General features: G+C 45.0%; 1 protein-coding gene across 1 annotated transcript in view; it reads left to right on the forward strand.

The window, feature by feature from the left end:
- ABCA4 (ATP binding cassette subfamily A member 4) overlaps positions 1-16,921 on the forward strand; it is a 134,402-nt gene that overhangs the window by 25,689 nt on the left and 91,792 nt on the right. The window contains exons 7-8 of the mRNA XM_026497583.4: positions 2,992-3,189; positions 16,075-16,164. Coding sequence (XP_026353368.1) covers positions 2,992-3,189; positions 16,075-16,164 — 288 coding nt within the window. The remainder of the gene's footprint in view (positions 1-2,991; positions 3,190-16,074; positions 16,165-16,921) is intronic.

Genomic DNA, 16,921 nt, shown 5'->3' on the forward strand with positions numbered 1-16,921 from the left:
CTGCACGAGGGAAACTGAGGGTCTGCCCTGAGACGGTGTGTCAGGGCCCTTGGAGCGCAGTGCCTGCAGTGCCCAGGCCCTTGAACTCAGGCCTCGCTGCCCTGATCCACTCTCCCTCCCACCCCCACCAGGAGGGGGGAGGGGCTTGTTGGCGGGGGCAGCATCCATGGCTCATTCTCCCCTTTGCTTTCTCTTAGCTCATAAAACTCAAGTCCTGGAAATGCCTGTGATGACTTCCAGTTGGTAATAAAAGGGAGATGGAGATAAGGGCAGGAATTTAGGGGAAATTTCTCTCCAGTTCCTCACTGACGTGACATTTGGATCTCTAGTTGCTGTGTTGCTGGCATCAGAGCTGAGCCTTTCATGTGGGGAGAAAGGGCCGTGTCACTGGGTTGTGCTATTATGTAGTGTTGCTTGCTCTGATTAGCTGGTGCTTCCCTCATTAGCAAACGTCAGAGCTTAAGAGGAAGCCCAGAGCCCCTGCTGCTGGAAGAGGCTGGTCCTGTTGTCCCGGCTCTCTCTGGGCCCTGAGCCCTCCCTGCTTCCCAGCATGGTCTCCGGCTGCACCTGCCTCCCCATCTCTGTCTCGGGTCTCCATCCAGCTGCGCACTCCTTACAGGCGCCGTCCACCACAACTTTCTTCCACAATGGCGGTGTTCGCTCTCTGTGCCGTCCAAGATGGTAGCCACCAGCCACACATGGCTGGTAGGCACTTGAGATGGGCCTAGGGCAGCTGAGGAACTGAATTTTAAATATTATTTAATGTTGATTAGTTTAAATTTAAATAGCCACATGGGGCTTACAGCTCTCCAATTGGTCAATCTCAGCAAACATGGGATTTTGTCCTTCATCAGGACTGCATGTCCCTCCTGGGTCCTCTCTGCCCGACAGTGTGAGGACCGAGTACCTCTCTCCCCATCTAGGAAATTGTTAGACGATGAGAGTGGAATAGTTGTTTGGTTCATCACTCACCCCACCCCCAACCCCAGCCTTGTAAACTCCTGGACTTGCTTCAATGCCCAGCTCAAGTGTTGCCTCCCCAGTGAAATCATTCATAAACCCTCCCTTCTTTGTTCTGCCCCCTCCCACTTCCCTACTCAGTGAAGAGCTAACCGGTAGTGATGAAGCACAAGCTCTGGGTTCAAATCTCAGCAAGGCCACACAGTTAACTGTGTGACCTCAAGCAAGTTAAATAACCACTCTATGCCTCTGAGTCCTCATTTATAAAATGGAGATGGTAAAAGTACCTATGATTATTAGGGGGGCGTCAAAAAATTAATATGTGTAAAGCAGTAAGAACAGTGCCTGGCACACAGTAAACACTCAAAAAACACAGGCTATTCTTAACACTTCCTCTTCTGTCCTCTGGTTTTACTACGTTCAATTTAGCACTTACCACGCCTGCATTTCCAGCCAGCCGGTAAGCGCCTTGGAGAGCAGAAAACTCACCTTATTCTCTGTATCCCCAGTAACTGTTCTAGTCCCTGCAGAATGGGACTCAGTGAATGGGCATTGAATGAATGAGTCACTGTGTGAAAGAAGGAGCTGGGACCTTCATGCTGTTCCAGCTTTCCCACTAGTCTGCTGTGTAATTTCTCCTCCATCACTTTTCTCCCCTAGAATATTAGAGGTTTGGACAAAGTGAGCTCATTGACTCCCTCCACCTCTGAATGTGTTAGACGCTGGGATTAGGGCTGGGGATAAGAAGCAATGTGTGGGCAACACAAGAAGGCTCTGTTGGAACGTGCACCCAGTTACAGTCCCCTGAGATTGATGAAGTCCACACCAACCCAGTGTCAGCCATGACCTCAGGAGGTGGGGGTGGGGTGTGGTGTGAGTAGAGCCTGAGCCTGCTCTGCATTCCTGCCCTGAGAGCTGTGTAATCGGAAGCCCTGGGGAGACTACAGAGGCCAGGGAAGCCCATGAAACTGTTCATGGTACGGGTGTTGGGAGTCCAAGACTCCAGGAGGCCAATTACTGTACTAGGTGGCCAAGGGTCTCTGGCTAAGGCTGTGGCCTCCTTGGTCTCTGAGGCCAAAATGGGGATTGTGATTCACTGTCCAAGAGTCCTTGTCCATGAGCTCCACAGGCACTATAAGATGTGGGCTATCCAGCAGTTGAGGGTCACCAGATAAAATACAGGATATCCAGTTTAGTTTGAATTTCAGATAAATGAATAATTTTTTAACATAAGTATGTCTAATTTGGACCCTATTTGGGACATACCTGTACTAAAAACTGTTCATTGTTTATCTGAAATTTAAATTTAACTGGGTGTCCAGGATTTGTATTTGCTAAATCTGTTGAGAAAGGAGAAAGGGGGCTGGTCATATGCCATTGTTCCAGATGCATTCTAGCCACTCCCTGTCCTTAGCTTCCGGGAAGTAAGTCCTGATGGTCCTTAGCATCGCGCTGGGAACGGAGCGCTCATATTTTAAGTGGCTCTCTGGTAAAATGAGGCTTGGGAGGGTATTAGTTTCCTGTGACTGCTGTAACAAACCACCACAAACTTTTAGTGGCTTAAAACAACACAAATTTATTATCTTATGGCTCTGGAGGTCAGAAGTCTGAAAGTCAAGGTGTTGGTAGGGCTTCATTTCTTACTGGGGGATCTAGAGGGAAATCCATTTCCAGTTTCCAGAGACTGTCCACACTCTTTGGCTGGTGGCCTCCTTTCATCTTCAAGGCCAGCAGTGGCCAGTCAAGTCCTTCTCATGTCACATTACTTTGACATTGTTTCTTCTACCTCCTTCTTCCACCAGGCTTTTAAAAAACCCTTGTGATACATTGGGCCCACCTAGATAACCTAAAATAACCTCTTTATCTTAAAGTCAGCTGATTAGCACCCTTAATTTCATCTGCAATCCTAATTCCCCTTGCCCTACAACATAATGTATTCACAGGTTCTGTGGGTTAGGACATGGACATCTTTGGGGTGGCTGGTATTCTCCTACCACAGGGAGGTTTCCAATTTTACTTCTCCTCCTGCAGTTTGCTCACGGAGTCCCAGACCTGATGCTGAAGGACATCGCCTGCAGCGAGGCTCTCCTGAAGCGCTTCATAATCTTTAGCCAGCGCCACGGGGCACAGACAGTGCGCGACGCCATGTGCTCCCTCTCCCAGGGTACCCTACAGTGGGTGGAAGACACTCTGTATGCCAATGTGGACTTCTTCAAGCTCTTCCGTGTGGTAAGGGAGGTATTTAGCTGCTTACCCCTTGGAAGGTAATTCCTGGGTGCAGTAGGGCCTGCTGGCAAATCATCGGGGACTCATGAATTGATACTCAGGAGAGCATGAGCCTGGTGTTCAAGACAGTGCTTGAGGAAGTTCCAGGCTCCAAAGACTGAAGGAATCTTGACCGATAATATTTTTAGAGCAGTGGCCCAGGCACCCAGGAGTCACTGTTAGGTTCACCATTAGTTATGTGGTTTGGCAGGTCTGAGTCCACTCCAAATGTGGGATATCCTCTCCACCACCTCTAGCAGTGTGGAAAGGAGGAGGCCTGGTTTGACTCCCTGCCCTACTACTTTCTAAGATAGTTGACCTTTGCTGGCCCCATCACTCATCTATATAACAAATATAATACTTTATAGAATGGCAGGAAAAGATACATGAAAAAAACAGATGCAAATCATTAAATAAATTTTGATAAATCAGATCTTCACACTCTGGGTCTGCTCTTGACCACAAATGTTGCTGTTGCCGGGTAGAAAAGAATAACAGAAAATTTCATAGTCTCAAAAATTTGGAAAACCCTCATCTCGCTCAACCCTGTGTTCTAGAACTGCATCTCAGGCTCACTTCTTGGGACCTGATAATGCATCCTCTTTTGCTAGAAGGCTGAGAGGGAATTATAAAAAGAAGGTGAAGAACAGCAGTTCTTATACTTCAGAGTGCATGAACATCACGAGAGAAGCTGGTAAAAGATGCGGATTCCAAACTGCCATCTCCAGAGACTGATTCAGAAGATCTGGGCTGGGTCCAGCGTCTGCCCTGTTACCTTAGGTGATTCCAATGGAGGTCATTGTAGGCCGTACTTTAAGAAACACTCAAAATTAGAATCTTTCAGAGAAGGTGACATATATAAAAATATACATATTGTCTCTATAATTATAAAATGTTTCTAGGATCCAATTGTGTTTTTTTTCTTGTGCTTGCATTTTAATTTCTGAAACTGTGTTGTAGGGTATGTCAATTATGAGAACTTGGTTCAGGAATTTGTGTTTTGCCTTTTTATGGTTCTTCTCTCAAGTCCCAGAAAACCCACTCTCAGCTTGTCTTAAAAAGCAAGTTGAAGGCTTTTGAAAACAACAACAAAAATAAAACAACACCCCTCAGTTTCTGGCAGAGTTCACACTTGATTCCTTTCAAAACATGACTTTCCCTTGGAACGTTACTCTCCAATGTTCCCAGCTCATCAGGGTGGGTCTCCAGAATGTTAAGAGGGATTAGTACTTACGTAAGCCATCACCACTGAGAGCCCAGAACCCCAGAGAAGTCCCCTCAGCTCCCCATGCTACAGGGAGAATAAAAAGGCATGTGGTTCAAACTTCTCTGTCTAAAATTCCAAAAGGAAGTCAATTTTCGATTGTTTTCAGAATCGTTAAGAGTGAGTAAGGCAGTAAAGATCCCTTATGCTGGGCAGCTGAACACCAGCGAAGCTAGGGACCAGTACCTGTGTTTGCAGAGATGTTAATGTCCCTGGGCACCCAGGATGGTGCAATCCTCCAGGCAATAGAAAAAAGGCAGGGTCATGCATCTCTTTTTGAAGTATCTTGGCTGCTGGTATAGGTAAATGTACCTTTGGAGCATGACCAGCAATACTAGGAGGAACAGTTCTGGATGTAGCAGAATCAAGGGAGACCTGGGCAAAACTTTCCATTAGGAGCTGGAACCAAGCTCAGATCACTGGCTTCAGAATGTCTATCACACCAGAAAGTCTTTCCTTCTACAAGTGCTAGAGTTCAGAGACCAGAGGAGAACGTTGGCTGGTTGCCCTTACTGACCTGAGGCATATCCTGTGTGCTTGCTCACCACCTCTGTTCCTGAGTGCATGCACTCAAACGTGACCCTGGTGCCTTCAAGGGGCCAGGCACTGTGCTGAGGCTGATGCTCCAACCATGATCCTACCACCCTCACTGAACCCTTAGCCTGAGAAAAGCAAAAAGGCCATGTCACAGCAGTTGGTGTTAGAAACACCCAACACCAACAACATTTGGGCGCTGGAGCAGTGGTTCCCAGCCTGGCTGCACATTGAACCCTGAGAGAGCTTTTAAAAACTACCAATGCCTGGTTCACACCCCCAGAGATGTTGATTCCATGGGCCTTTAGTGTTTTTAAAAGCTCCCCAGATCATTCCAATGTCCAGCTGGGTTGGATTCACTGACCTAGAACATAGGAGTTTGATTTACAATCTCAGTTTCTGTAGACCAAGCATAATAATAATACCCCAAATGCCACTAAGGATTCAAAGCACTTCATTTGAGAGCACCCATGAGACCAGGGTGCTTTGGACCCATCCTCCCTGCCATGCTCCTAACAAAGACAGTTGTCCCAGAGATAGCCTGGAGGAAAAAAACCCAGCAGGAGGTGGGTCCCTAGGACCACCCCTACCTGCCCTCTTCTTGCCCCTGCTCATCTTTGCGTGGAAAGACCAGACCAAGACAGGACACGTGGAGTGCAGGCAAAGAAACAAACACCCTGTCTGGTGCCCTTGAAATGTGCTTCTTCATTTGACAAGTGGACAGAGTGGCTAAACGTTTTTTTTTTTTTTTTTAATTACTAATAAGGAAACCCAAAAGAAACTGCAGGCATAGAGAGACAGGATTTTTGCTTTCATTGCTCCTGTACCCATCTTATCCGTATTTTCAGAACAACAACCCTGAGGCAGCATAGAAAAGCTCAGGGAAGACCCTCAGACCCTCTGAGAGGGGCATCGGGGAAGCAGAGGCTGCTCCAAGGCCAGGGGTGGGGGCCTCTCTGGGACGAGGCTGTTATTGCAGCTGGTTGGCGGGCAGCCACGCTTAGCTCCAGCACCGGGGAATGCTGTGCCTTCTGTTCTCTTGGGCTGTTTCTCATACACATGTACACCAGTGCGCAAAGGTTTTATTAAATGCCAAGGCAGCGCTGATTAACAAAGAAAGAGGGGCAATGTCAGGAAGCCGGGGTGATGGCCCCAGCCCCTGCTGTGTATGGAGCTGGGGCGTGAGTGGGTGGGCGTGCAGCCTCCAGACCCGGCCCTCGGAGCTGAGGAGATCCGAGAGGAGGGTTTGGCGGTTAGCACCAACTGGGGCCAGCTGTGTTTTCCCTCGGCCCCTTGGTAATCAGAAGCCAGTGTTCTCATCCCCAAATAATCCCAACACAATCACCGTAGCCTCACTCCACCCCACCCGTCCCCATACGTACTCACGCACACCCAGAGCACGTGCCTGCCGGAGCGTGCGCAGAGGCACGCAGACGCGCGCACGCACGCGCACTGCATGCCAGTCACCTAGGTGGGCTGTCAGGTGGTTGGATTTTTCTCTGAGGAGCTTCAGGCACGCTTGGTTTCAGCTTGGCTGAGTGAGCTTGAAAGAGCTTGCCTTCACCTGTGGTCCTCTCGGGCTTGACGCCCCCAGCTGGAAAACCAGCAGCTCAGCCCTGGCCTCACGGTATCAGTATCATGTATCATGCCGGCCAACACTACCTGAAACATTTCACACCTAGTAAAAACGGTATGTCAGTTTCGGGTGAGGGGTTGGGACGTTTCCCATCTGATTTGGCCCAAGGCAGGAATGCCCCTCCTCCTCCTCCTCCCTCTACGGTCCTTCCTGTTTTCTCTCTGACTCTGGTGCACAGCTTTGAAATCTTGCTGAGAAGCAAATCTGTCCCTTCTGCTCTGAATGTTTATTTGTGGAAGTTCGGCAGGGGAACGGAGGCTGTGCCAAGACCTGCCACACTGCTGGGAAATCTGAATTTCCCTCCCTTCCCCCTTCTCAATGGATGTTGATAGAGGAAATTTGGCCTCCCCGGCATTTTGGCCCCCGGTTTTCCCCTTTGCAATCGCTTCCAGTGTGGCATGATTCAGTTTTCTTTACTTGCCCTCAACCACTATTCTGTCGCAGTTTTTACTTTTCTGACTTCATTTCACCCGTGTCTCTTTGACTGTGGGGTGGCTGAACATTGGTTTGGGACGGGCCAAAGGACCCAGTCTTGGGGGCCCTGACTACATGTGCCTTTCAATGTCCTGCTTTGTTCTTGGCTCTGCTCCCTAAATTGCTGAATCGTTGGGAATAAATGTGGGTGGACTGCTTGCTGCTGCCCAGTGTGAGCTGGCCATGGTTTCTCTTCTGTGGGATCTTTCATTGCAGTTTGTTAAATTCAACTTACGCGTTTCAATTTTCGGATAATATTGAAGTGTCACAATTCTCTGGAAAAGCCCCACATCTCCAGAAATTTATAATGAGGTCCCATTAATGACTTAACCTCATGATTTCCTCTCCTTTCTGATTCTGAATCTTTGGACTTGTCAACTTTCTCCCACTTCTGTGTGAGGGTTTTGAGAGGGAAGGAGGGAGAGGAGTGATAGCCAGTGCCAGCAGTATGAGGTGGGGGGTGGGGGGGCAGCAGGGCTGTTGTTGGGTGACAGTATGACGTGGGGGGCAGGGGGCAGCAAGGCTGTTGGGTGAATATAAAATTAAGTCAGAAGGTAGGTTTTGGGGGGGGGGGTTGAAAATTATGAAACCCACAGCAAGTATATTTGATTTACAGCATTAGTATTTATTCTCCTTACATCTGTAAAACTATAGATCTCCTCTGGGTGAATGAAATCTCCCCTGGGTGAATGAATTTCAGTAAAAAAGAAATAAAAAGGAAATAGGAAAGAGGAACTTTAATGTACATTAAATGTTCCTTAGGCCTGTGGGCATAACTGTCATTGGCCTGCTTTGATTTCTTGTGGGCTCCAGACATACAGGAGGCCACAGCTTATTTTCATGATAGATTAGATGTCGTTTTTATGAATTTGAAAAGAAAAAAATACCGAGTAGTCAAAATTAAAATCACTTCAGACACAAGAAGACCCCTGTGAAGGTTGCTGTTTTGATGATGGGTCCTGGGTCCTGACCTTTATTTAGCTAATACAGATTGAATACCAATGTATTAGGGATTAGGTTCTCTCCAGAGTAAACTGGTTTTGAAAAGGATTTTGGCCTCTGATAGTTCATCTCTCCACAGAACAGTAATTCTTAACCTTTTTATGAATTAGGACTACCTTTGAGAATCTGATAACAGCTCTAAACCTTTTTTCTAGAGAAATATAAGTTCACACAAACACAGAAGGCGTAGGGGCTCATGGGGCCTCTGAAGCCAGGCCCCAGTTAAGAACTTTTGCATTAAAATTTCTTTCCTACCTACCATTAATATATGCCCTTTCCTAAAGTGTCTCTCACTCAGTATAGCCACAGATTCTTCCTTAACTCTACTTATGAAGTAGTCAGCTTCTCCCCCTGAGCATGGGACCCGATGGTGAGAGGACCAGAGGCTGGGCAGCCCGCTGGAGCACACACAGTTCTGGTGGTCAGGACACTGGGTTCTGGCTCTGGACTGGCCCCTAACTTGCTGTCATTTAAGTAATCCTTGCTTACTTGCTACACTTGCTACACTCTCCATCTGTAAAATCAAGGTAACAAGATCTATGCTACCTGTCTCAGAAGCTGATAGCAGAAATTCACATCAGAGAAGAGATGAACAAGCACTTGGAAGCAAAAAGCATTTTTGCTCTTACCAAAGCAAGAATGCAGCCGCTTTGCAGAGGCCCCATTGTTCCCTTGTCATTGCTACACTCTCGGAAATGTTCTTCTCAAACACTTAGGTGGGACGTTCTTCTTTCTCAGACCCCTCAGACCAGCAAAAGGTCTGTCTCATGCATTGACCTTTTGACTGCCCCTAGATTCCAAACGCTGTTCTGCTTTCATCAACCACAAATATCAGGACTGAAGTCACAGCAGAGAAAAAAAGCCCTAGTTTCTTTTGAGCCAAAGAAAGTACCATCACTTGTCTGTTCACATACTCCAGAGCCCACCCTCTCATCCTGACACTCTGTTCCCTTCAGTCCTGGGAGATAGCATGTCTCTGTGACCTCTCCTGGTAGAGACAGTTTGGCATTTCCCCCAACCCCGAGTGATTTAGTCTGAATTCTCCACTCATGACGCATTTCCTGGTACTCAGGGTGTCCCCTCCTGGTTGCCCCCTTAACCACTCAAGCCAGCTTCCTCTTTTTTCATCTGATGCTTAACAACTGTCAGGTTGCAACAAACATACTTCAAATCCACATTCTCCCAGTTGCCTAGCAACAACTTCCCTCCTGGATAAATCTGGATTTCCTGTGGCAGTGGCCCAGGACTGAACACAGTAAGCCTGTACTGTCTGTCCACTGCTTTGTCTGCTTTTCACCTCTGTCTGGGTGCTTTCAAGACAGCAGTTCATCCTTCTACCAGCTCCCAAAGGCCATGTCATCTGTGTAAACACACTGTTAACTGAAGGCTACCTATTTACCCTCGTGTTAGGTAGATCCTCAGCTTAGAAATAATACTGTTTTGTAGATGGTCTTCTTGAATCAGAGAAAGTAAAACAAACAAAAACTTCAACTCACAAAACATTCTTTTGTGCGCTGGCAGATTGGCATCCATTTGATTAATCTATTGGGTCTAAAGCATCAGCAAATATTGCTCAAACAAGTTTCTTTTTAGTAGCTAATATGCTTTGTTCTGCCCTAAGAAAAAAAATATTACATATTCCCATAGGACAGACATATTTCTTGTTCATTGAGAACCCAAACAGAGACCTAGTATAGTCAGAATCTTCTTGACTGCCAGCTATGGCCTTCTGTCCATTTCTTTGAGTATAGATCAAGGCCCAGGATCCCTCCCACCCCCAAAAACCAGCCATAGCTGATGGGAAATGATAGAGACATACCCTTTCCATAGCCCTATTTATATATCCAGTCTTTCTTCAGAGGCCTAATCAGATCTTGAAATTGGGTTGACAGTGCTGAGCCCAGTTGTTACATGGAAGGGTTACTAGTTATTTGGGAAATCAAGAGAATTTGTTGGCATAGGAAGCACTGGTGTGTGTGTGTGTGTGTGTGTGTGTGTGTGTGTGTGAGAGAGAGAGAGAGAGAGAGGGAGATGATACTTACCATTTTGGTCTATTAGCTTTTCTCCAGAAATGTTTTTACATTTTCATTCAAATAAACTTAACAGTCTCTTCCGGTTCTCTTGGCAGGAACAATCCATGTGAATTTGAATAGATAATGGGGGAGGGAACCAAAGGAAGAGGAGAGCCCTGGGAAAGTTATTTTATAATTTATGGCAAGATCAGTCAGACAGTTGGTGGCCAGATACGTGTGGAGGGTTCCCTGGGGGGCCAGACACTGTTCTGAGTTGTAAGTGGTAACAGAGATGTGAATCCAAGACCCTCATCATTTACTATCTCCACTGGAAAGAGCCAGAAAAAGAATTGCAACTATGGTACCAAGGACATAGCTGGAGCTCAGTAAACATTTGAGTAATGAGCATCATTAAGTTATTAACAAGATCAAAAAAGAAAGTGTTAACTAGACCCAAAAATGCCTCTCAAGCTGTTGTTTTTCCTGTTCCCTCTCCCCCAAATTCCTGGTCTTGTTCTTATCTGGCTGCCTCTCTAGTCACTCTCTCCACATTCCTCTCTCCACCTGGAATTCCTGGCCCTCCCCTTCCATCCACAAACACTGCCCTTACCCTCAGGATCATCACCTTGTCTTCTTTCAAACATCAGATCAAGTGTTACCTTCCCCAACCCCGGGTGGAACTGACCACTCCCTTCCTGTAAGTCACCATCATATCTGTAGAGACATACCTCATGGAACCCAAAACCTCAATAGGCTCTGTCTTTTTCCTACTAGATTTTAGCTAATTTACTCATTAATTAATATAAAATATTTATTGAGCATGTACTGTGTACCATGTCCTGCAGATATAAAACAAAATAAAGCCTATCTTTATGCTTACTGAGTTTACAGTATAGTGGAGAGACACATACATTAAAAATAATAGCAAATCAATACAAAAGTGATAAATGGATGCACTGAGAATTATATTAGCAGCTAGGAGAAGCACCTAACACCTGGGGTAGGAAGCCAGGAAGAGCATGGAATGAAGAAAGGAAGGGTTTTTGGAGAAGCTGAGGTGGTTTCAGACGAGTTGACAATGGCCACTAGGGGTGATGGTGAGGATGCAGTGGAATGGGCTGAGTTGGCTGTATTATTTATTTGGCTCCAAAATAATGGGTGTAGTAGATTTGCAGAGGCCTACAAGAATGTTTGATACCTGAAAATGAAAAATTATGGCTCTGAAATACAAAGAAAAAGCTTTAAAACTGAAATCAATAAGTATTTCATTGAATGTTTAAGGGAAGTATTCAATTTTATTATTAAATTTAGTGTTCATAAAATTTGAAATTCAAAAACGAGTTTATAGGGGGCGCCTGGGTGGCACAGCGGTTAAGCGTCTGCCTTTGGCTCAGGGCGTGATCCCGGTGTTGTGGGATAGAGCCCCACATCAGGCTCTTCCACTATGAGCCTGCTTCTTCCTCTCCCACTCCCCCTGCTTGTGTTCCCTCTCTCACTGGCTGTCTCTATCTCTGTCGAATAAAAAAAAAAAAAAAAAAAATCTTAAAAAAAAACAAAACAAGTTTATAGTTCAGGTTTATAGTTCAGTGTAGTCCCACTTTACAAACATTCCTAAGTATTTGCACTGATTGCTGAGAAATCATACCAGATCATTCATTAAATGAGATACTCAAAGCCAATAATTTCAAAAGCAAAATATATAGAAATCTAGCTAGAGGTATACATGGATATAGATACATATAAGTATGACAGAGACACAGGTGCTTTTCACTGTGTTGAATTTGCTGCAGGACAGAGTTTTAAGAACAGAATGTGCCTAGAACCTATGGAGGTAAAGGAAAAGCATTTTAGAGAAGATGCACACTTAGGCAGAACACAGCCACAGATCATCTCTAGCCCATAGCCAAGTGAAGAAAACAGACAACAAACTCACAAAGAAGGGGAAGTGATTATGAGCAATTGGAGCTGGGGACTAACTGATGTCCAATCTCTTTGGACACATGAATATGACAGTTCCTTATTTTCTGTGCTCTGTGCTCCTAGCCTTTCTTAGATCCCTTCCCATTATGTAGGACCTGGTTATTTTTTCTCCGCACAGCTCTTAGGACTCCAGTCCTGATTCCAGCTTCCTCCAGTTTTTCAGATACCCCTTGGCTACCCTTTTTGCAAAGAGAGGGCTCATCCTGCCCCACACTCAGACCCAGTACCAGTTCCTAGGTCTCCAGGCTGGAGATTTTGACAATGGGATGGGGATGGGGAAGAATGAGTGGTGACTTTCAGGCTTTTAGCTTTGGTGACAGAGCAGAAGGTGGTGCCACTAGCTGAAGAAGTAGTCACAGGAGCAGAAACCAATTTGGGAAAAGTGATGTAATCAGTCTAGGCTGAGTTGGATCTGGCTGGGGGGTTAGAGGTACAGATTTAAAAGTCTCAAACAAAAAGGTAGCAGATTAAATGATAAAGGGAATGAGTCTATGCAGAGTGAGAGGAGTAAGACCACGGAGCTCAGGAACCTCAGCGCTGAAGGAGAAAGTGGAGGCAGAGGAGCTCATGGGAAAGCAGGCAAGGATCAGAGCAAACCAGACAAGAGCAGTGTCACAGACATCGAGGGGTGAAGAGGACATGATCAAAAGTGTTGAGAGAAGCAGAGAGGTCTGAAAAGACAAGAACCAAAAGTATCCATTAGACTTAAAAACTAGGAGGAAACTGGGGATTTAACTAGAATGTTAAAGTGTCTTCATTGGACGGTGAGGGTGGAAGACAGGAGTGTTGGTGAGAAATTGAAGTCACTGCACATGGACTACTCTTCCAAGAAGTGTGGGAATAAAGGGAATAAAGCGGGAAGGCAGACTGTAGCTACAGGGGAATAAGGCATCAGATCTTGAGCACATATATGTGATAAAAGTGAAGGGAAACTTGAAGATACATCAGTGAGATTCTTGCAGGTAAACTTCATGAAGGAAGGACTTTGTTTTGATCATTGCTATACCCCCCCCCCAGCCGCTGGCGCAGAGCGAACAGTCTATACGTATTTTTCAAATGTGTAATTATGTCATTTAGAAACTATAATTGGCTGCAACAGAATGCTGAAAAAACAGTGGCTTTCATATTCCTCCCAAAGTGGAGTCCTGTCATGGGTCATTCAGGATTGGTGTGGAGGCTCCACAAATTTCCCCAAGAACGCAGGCTCCTCTTCTTTTCCATCACTCATCCCTAGCATGTGCTTATCATCTGCTGATCTTAAGATGTCTCCTCTACATCCTGCAGCACATCAATGTTCCAGGCAGGCAGAGGGCCCTCCTTTAATAGGCCTTCCCCAAAAGCCCCACTCTGTGACTTCTCCTGATATCTTATTGGTCGGGATTTCGTCACATGACCACCCCATGTACAATAGAGGCTGGGAAATGTAGTTTTTAGCCAAGCATTATCACCATTAGCAAAATCAAATGACATACATATTAGGAAATGTAGAAAGAAGTCCAGGAAGAGAAGCAAGAGAGAAGGTGAGAGGGGGAGCCATGTGTGTCCAGTGCTGGAGGCAGTAGGGAGCCATGTAAGATCTTTGAGCTGGAGAGGTGACATGGTTGGATTGGTCTGTTAGGTAACCCAGGCTACAGTGTGGGGAGTGCATTGGAAGGGAGGAATCTAGAGACAAGGGAACAGCAAGAAGACTATTCTGATGAAAGTGTCTGGGAGAGAGGCAAGGAGAGCGTGAGCAAAGGCAGTCCTAGTGAGGAAGAGAAAAAAGAGAGAAGAGAGTATTTATTTAGTATTCATTCATTCAGCTATTTATTTATTCTTGCATGCAAAAAGCCTCTTTATTTTTAAATCTTTCTATTACAAAAATAAGTATAAAAGTAGAGAGAATAATGTAATGAACTCCCATGGATCCGTCACACAGCTTCAGCTGTTTTCAACATTTGGCCATTATTATTTAATCTCCTCCTCACTTTTTTGTCCCCTGAAATATTTTAAAACAAATCACAGATAACATATTCTTTCACCCTTACATACTTCCCTATATATCTCTAACACATGGAAACTTACTTGTTTTAACAAAACCACAATTCTGCCATCACACCCAACAAAATTAACAATAATTCCTTAATATGATTTAATACCCAATCATGTTCACTTTCCTCTGATTGTTACAGCTGTTTTGTTCAGATCAAAATAAAGTCCACACATAGCATTTTATTGCTGTATCTCTTAGACCTCCTTTCATCTCTAATAGATCGTATTGGAGTAGTCAGGAGGTGAATCACAGGAGTTGGTGATAACTTGCCACTGGCACACATTTTTACCTGCTGGCTTCCTCCCTACCTACTGTTCTCAGCCCCACCCTCTCATGGAATTAAAGCAGGAATTAAAGTGCTTTGCCCAGCATTCCCTGAAACTATTTTCAAGGAGTTTGTAAAGAAGTCCTGGCAAGACCAACATCTAGGCTCAGTGTGAAGGTTAGGAAGAGAAGATGCTTCTCAGTGGTATAGTTGCAAGGGTGGTTTTGCTGCTGTTTTCTCTGGTAAATTGTTCTCCTGTCTGCTTTGTAGCCCTCATAACAAAGCCTTCCATTTTACAGTTCATAAATGAACCAGAAATGCTGATGTTCCATGAGTGTTCCTGTATTCATTCTTTGGTATCAGGATCAAAGAGACTGTGAGGACCCCAGCCCCGACAGCAGGGAGAAGAGAGGATAGGACCACTGCTAGAAATGGGAGGCTGGGCTGCTCAAACCTAACGCCACCTTCTCAACTGGGCTGCAGCTGGGTCAGCCCACCCATTATTTAGGAGAACCCCCTAGCAAATAAAAAGCTGAGATTTGTGGCTTGTGGTCCACAGATCCTTGAGTCACAATTACACATTGATCTTGTGAAAAATGCAGAGCCCCTGAAGACATACTCAAGATGCACACTTGAGTTTGAAAACCACCATCTTAAAACTTAGAATTCAGTCCTAAAAGACACAGGATCAGTGAGTCAATCAGTTTTGAAACTGTCAAGAATGAAGTCATTCAGGGGTACCTGGGTGGCTCAGTCGTTAAGCATCTGCCTTTAGCCCAGGGTGTGATCCCAGGGTCCTGGGATCGAGCCCTCTCCCACTCCTCTTGCTTGTGTTCCCTCTCTTGCTGGCTCTGTCTCTCTCTGTCAAATAAATAAATAAAATCTTAAAAAAAAAAAAAAAAAAGAATGAAGTCATTCATTCAGGACTTGAACTTAGTTTCCGGAAAACAAGTTGTTCACGTTGGGCTCAGTTTTGGAGCCAGCAAACTTGCGTGCTTCCACATTCCCCATGTAAGTGAAAAGTGCATGAGTAGTTTTGTGTTGTCTCGTGGGCCTGGGGTCACCAGAACACTGCTGTCAAGTGGGTAATCTGCAAGGAAACTTCTCTTCAAAGCTGCCAGCAGCAGCTTTAAAAGAAAGATGATATAACTAGCCAAATCTTCCATATAAGAAAGTCGTGTTGAACAGAAGAGACACAACCTACCTGAAAAAGCCTCAAAGGGAGCAGAGATGTGAACAGTGAGGAAGCCTGAGCTTGTCTGCAGAGCCCAAGGTGCTCAGATGGGCCTTCCTTTACAGTCCAGCAGCTGCGTCGGTTTCCTTCCGGGAGGCTTGTTTGGTGTTGCTAAATCAGCAATCAGAATCACTTTGGCAGATTTAATGTCACTGTGAAACTATTTGTGATTGACTAGCTCAGCAGGGAGCTGAGCCTGGAATCAGACTTGGAATAAGAGCCTTTGATTTTTCTCAATTAAATGAAACAAGTTTGTTTTTGAAAGTAATCCAGCAGAAGAGGTCCTGTGATCAGAAAAAAAGGGAGGAAATGTTTGTTTTTCAAGCATACAGGAGATCAGATAGCACCATGTATAACTTATACATGTATGTATATACACACGTATATATTTTGTATTTTTTTCCTATCAATTACAGCTTCCCACACTCCTAGACAGCAGTTCTCAAGGTATCAATCTGAGATTCTGGGGAAGAATATTATCTGATATGTCGCCAAAAATTCAAGAGGTAAGCGGCCTGATGATACTAATGATAATGTTATTATATCTTTCTACCATTTTACCACACTTATTATATCAAACAATTTAATTGTACCTCAGGCCTGTTCAAGGAGAAATACATTTGAACTTTCTATCTAGCAATTTCAAAGCACCTGTTCACATCCTAAATTATCTGTGCTCCTAGGTTGGAGGCAAAAAGAAGGGAACCATCCTTCTGATTTCACACCTAGGGAAAGAATGCCACCATATCTTGTGTGGCAGATTATCAGTGGACTTACACTGAATCTAAGTCCTTCCAGTATCGATGTGGTCTATCCTATTATGCTCTTACAATACACCTAAATCTATACTGCTAATAACAATAGCATACACTCACAAAGTGCTTACAGGCATTATTTTAAAGTCTTGAATATATTGACTCATTCCATCACAAAAAAACCCAATTGACGTTTTTGTGTTGTTTGGTGAAAGATGTGCATGTTTCAATTAACATCTGGTTGCATAACCTTTTTCCTGTATAGAAATTGATTCTCCACTCGATAGATGAGAGGTTCTGGGTGCATAATGATGAAGAGACAGGTGTGGTCACTACCCTAGTGAAACATACAATCTAATGGGGGAAGAACAATGTGAAATAAACAATTACCTTCAAGTGTGATGTATATTATGAAAGGGAGGCAAAAGGTGAAGCATAATTTTCCCCAAACATTTTCCCCTCCAATATGCTCAGCTGACTTGGGCTTAGCCAACCTGGAAAATTGCTT

Source organism: Ursus arctos, unplaced genomic scaffold (assembly GCF_023065955.2).
Source record: "Ursus arctos isolate Adak ecotype North America unplaced genomic scaffold, UrsArc2.0 scaffold_12, whole genome shotgun sequence".
Classification (NCBI taxonomy): Eukaryota; Metazoa; Chordata; class Mammalia; order Carnivora; family Ursidae; genus Ursus; species Ursus arctos.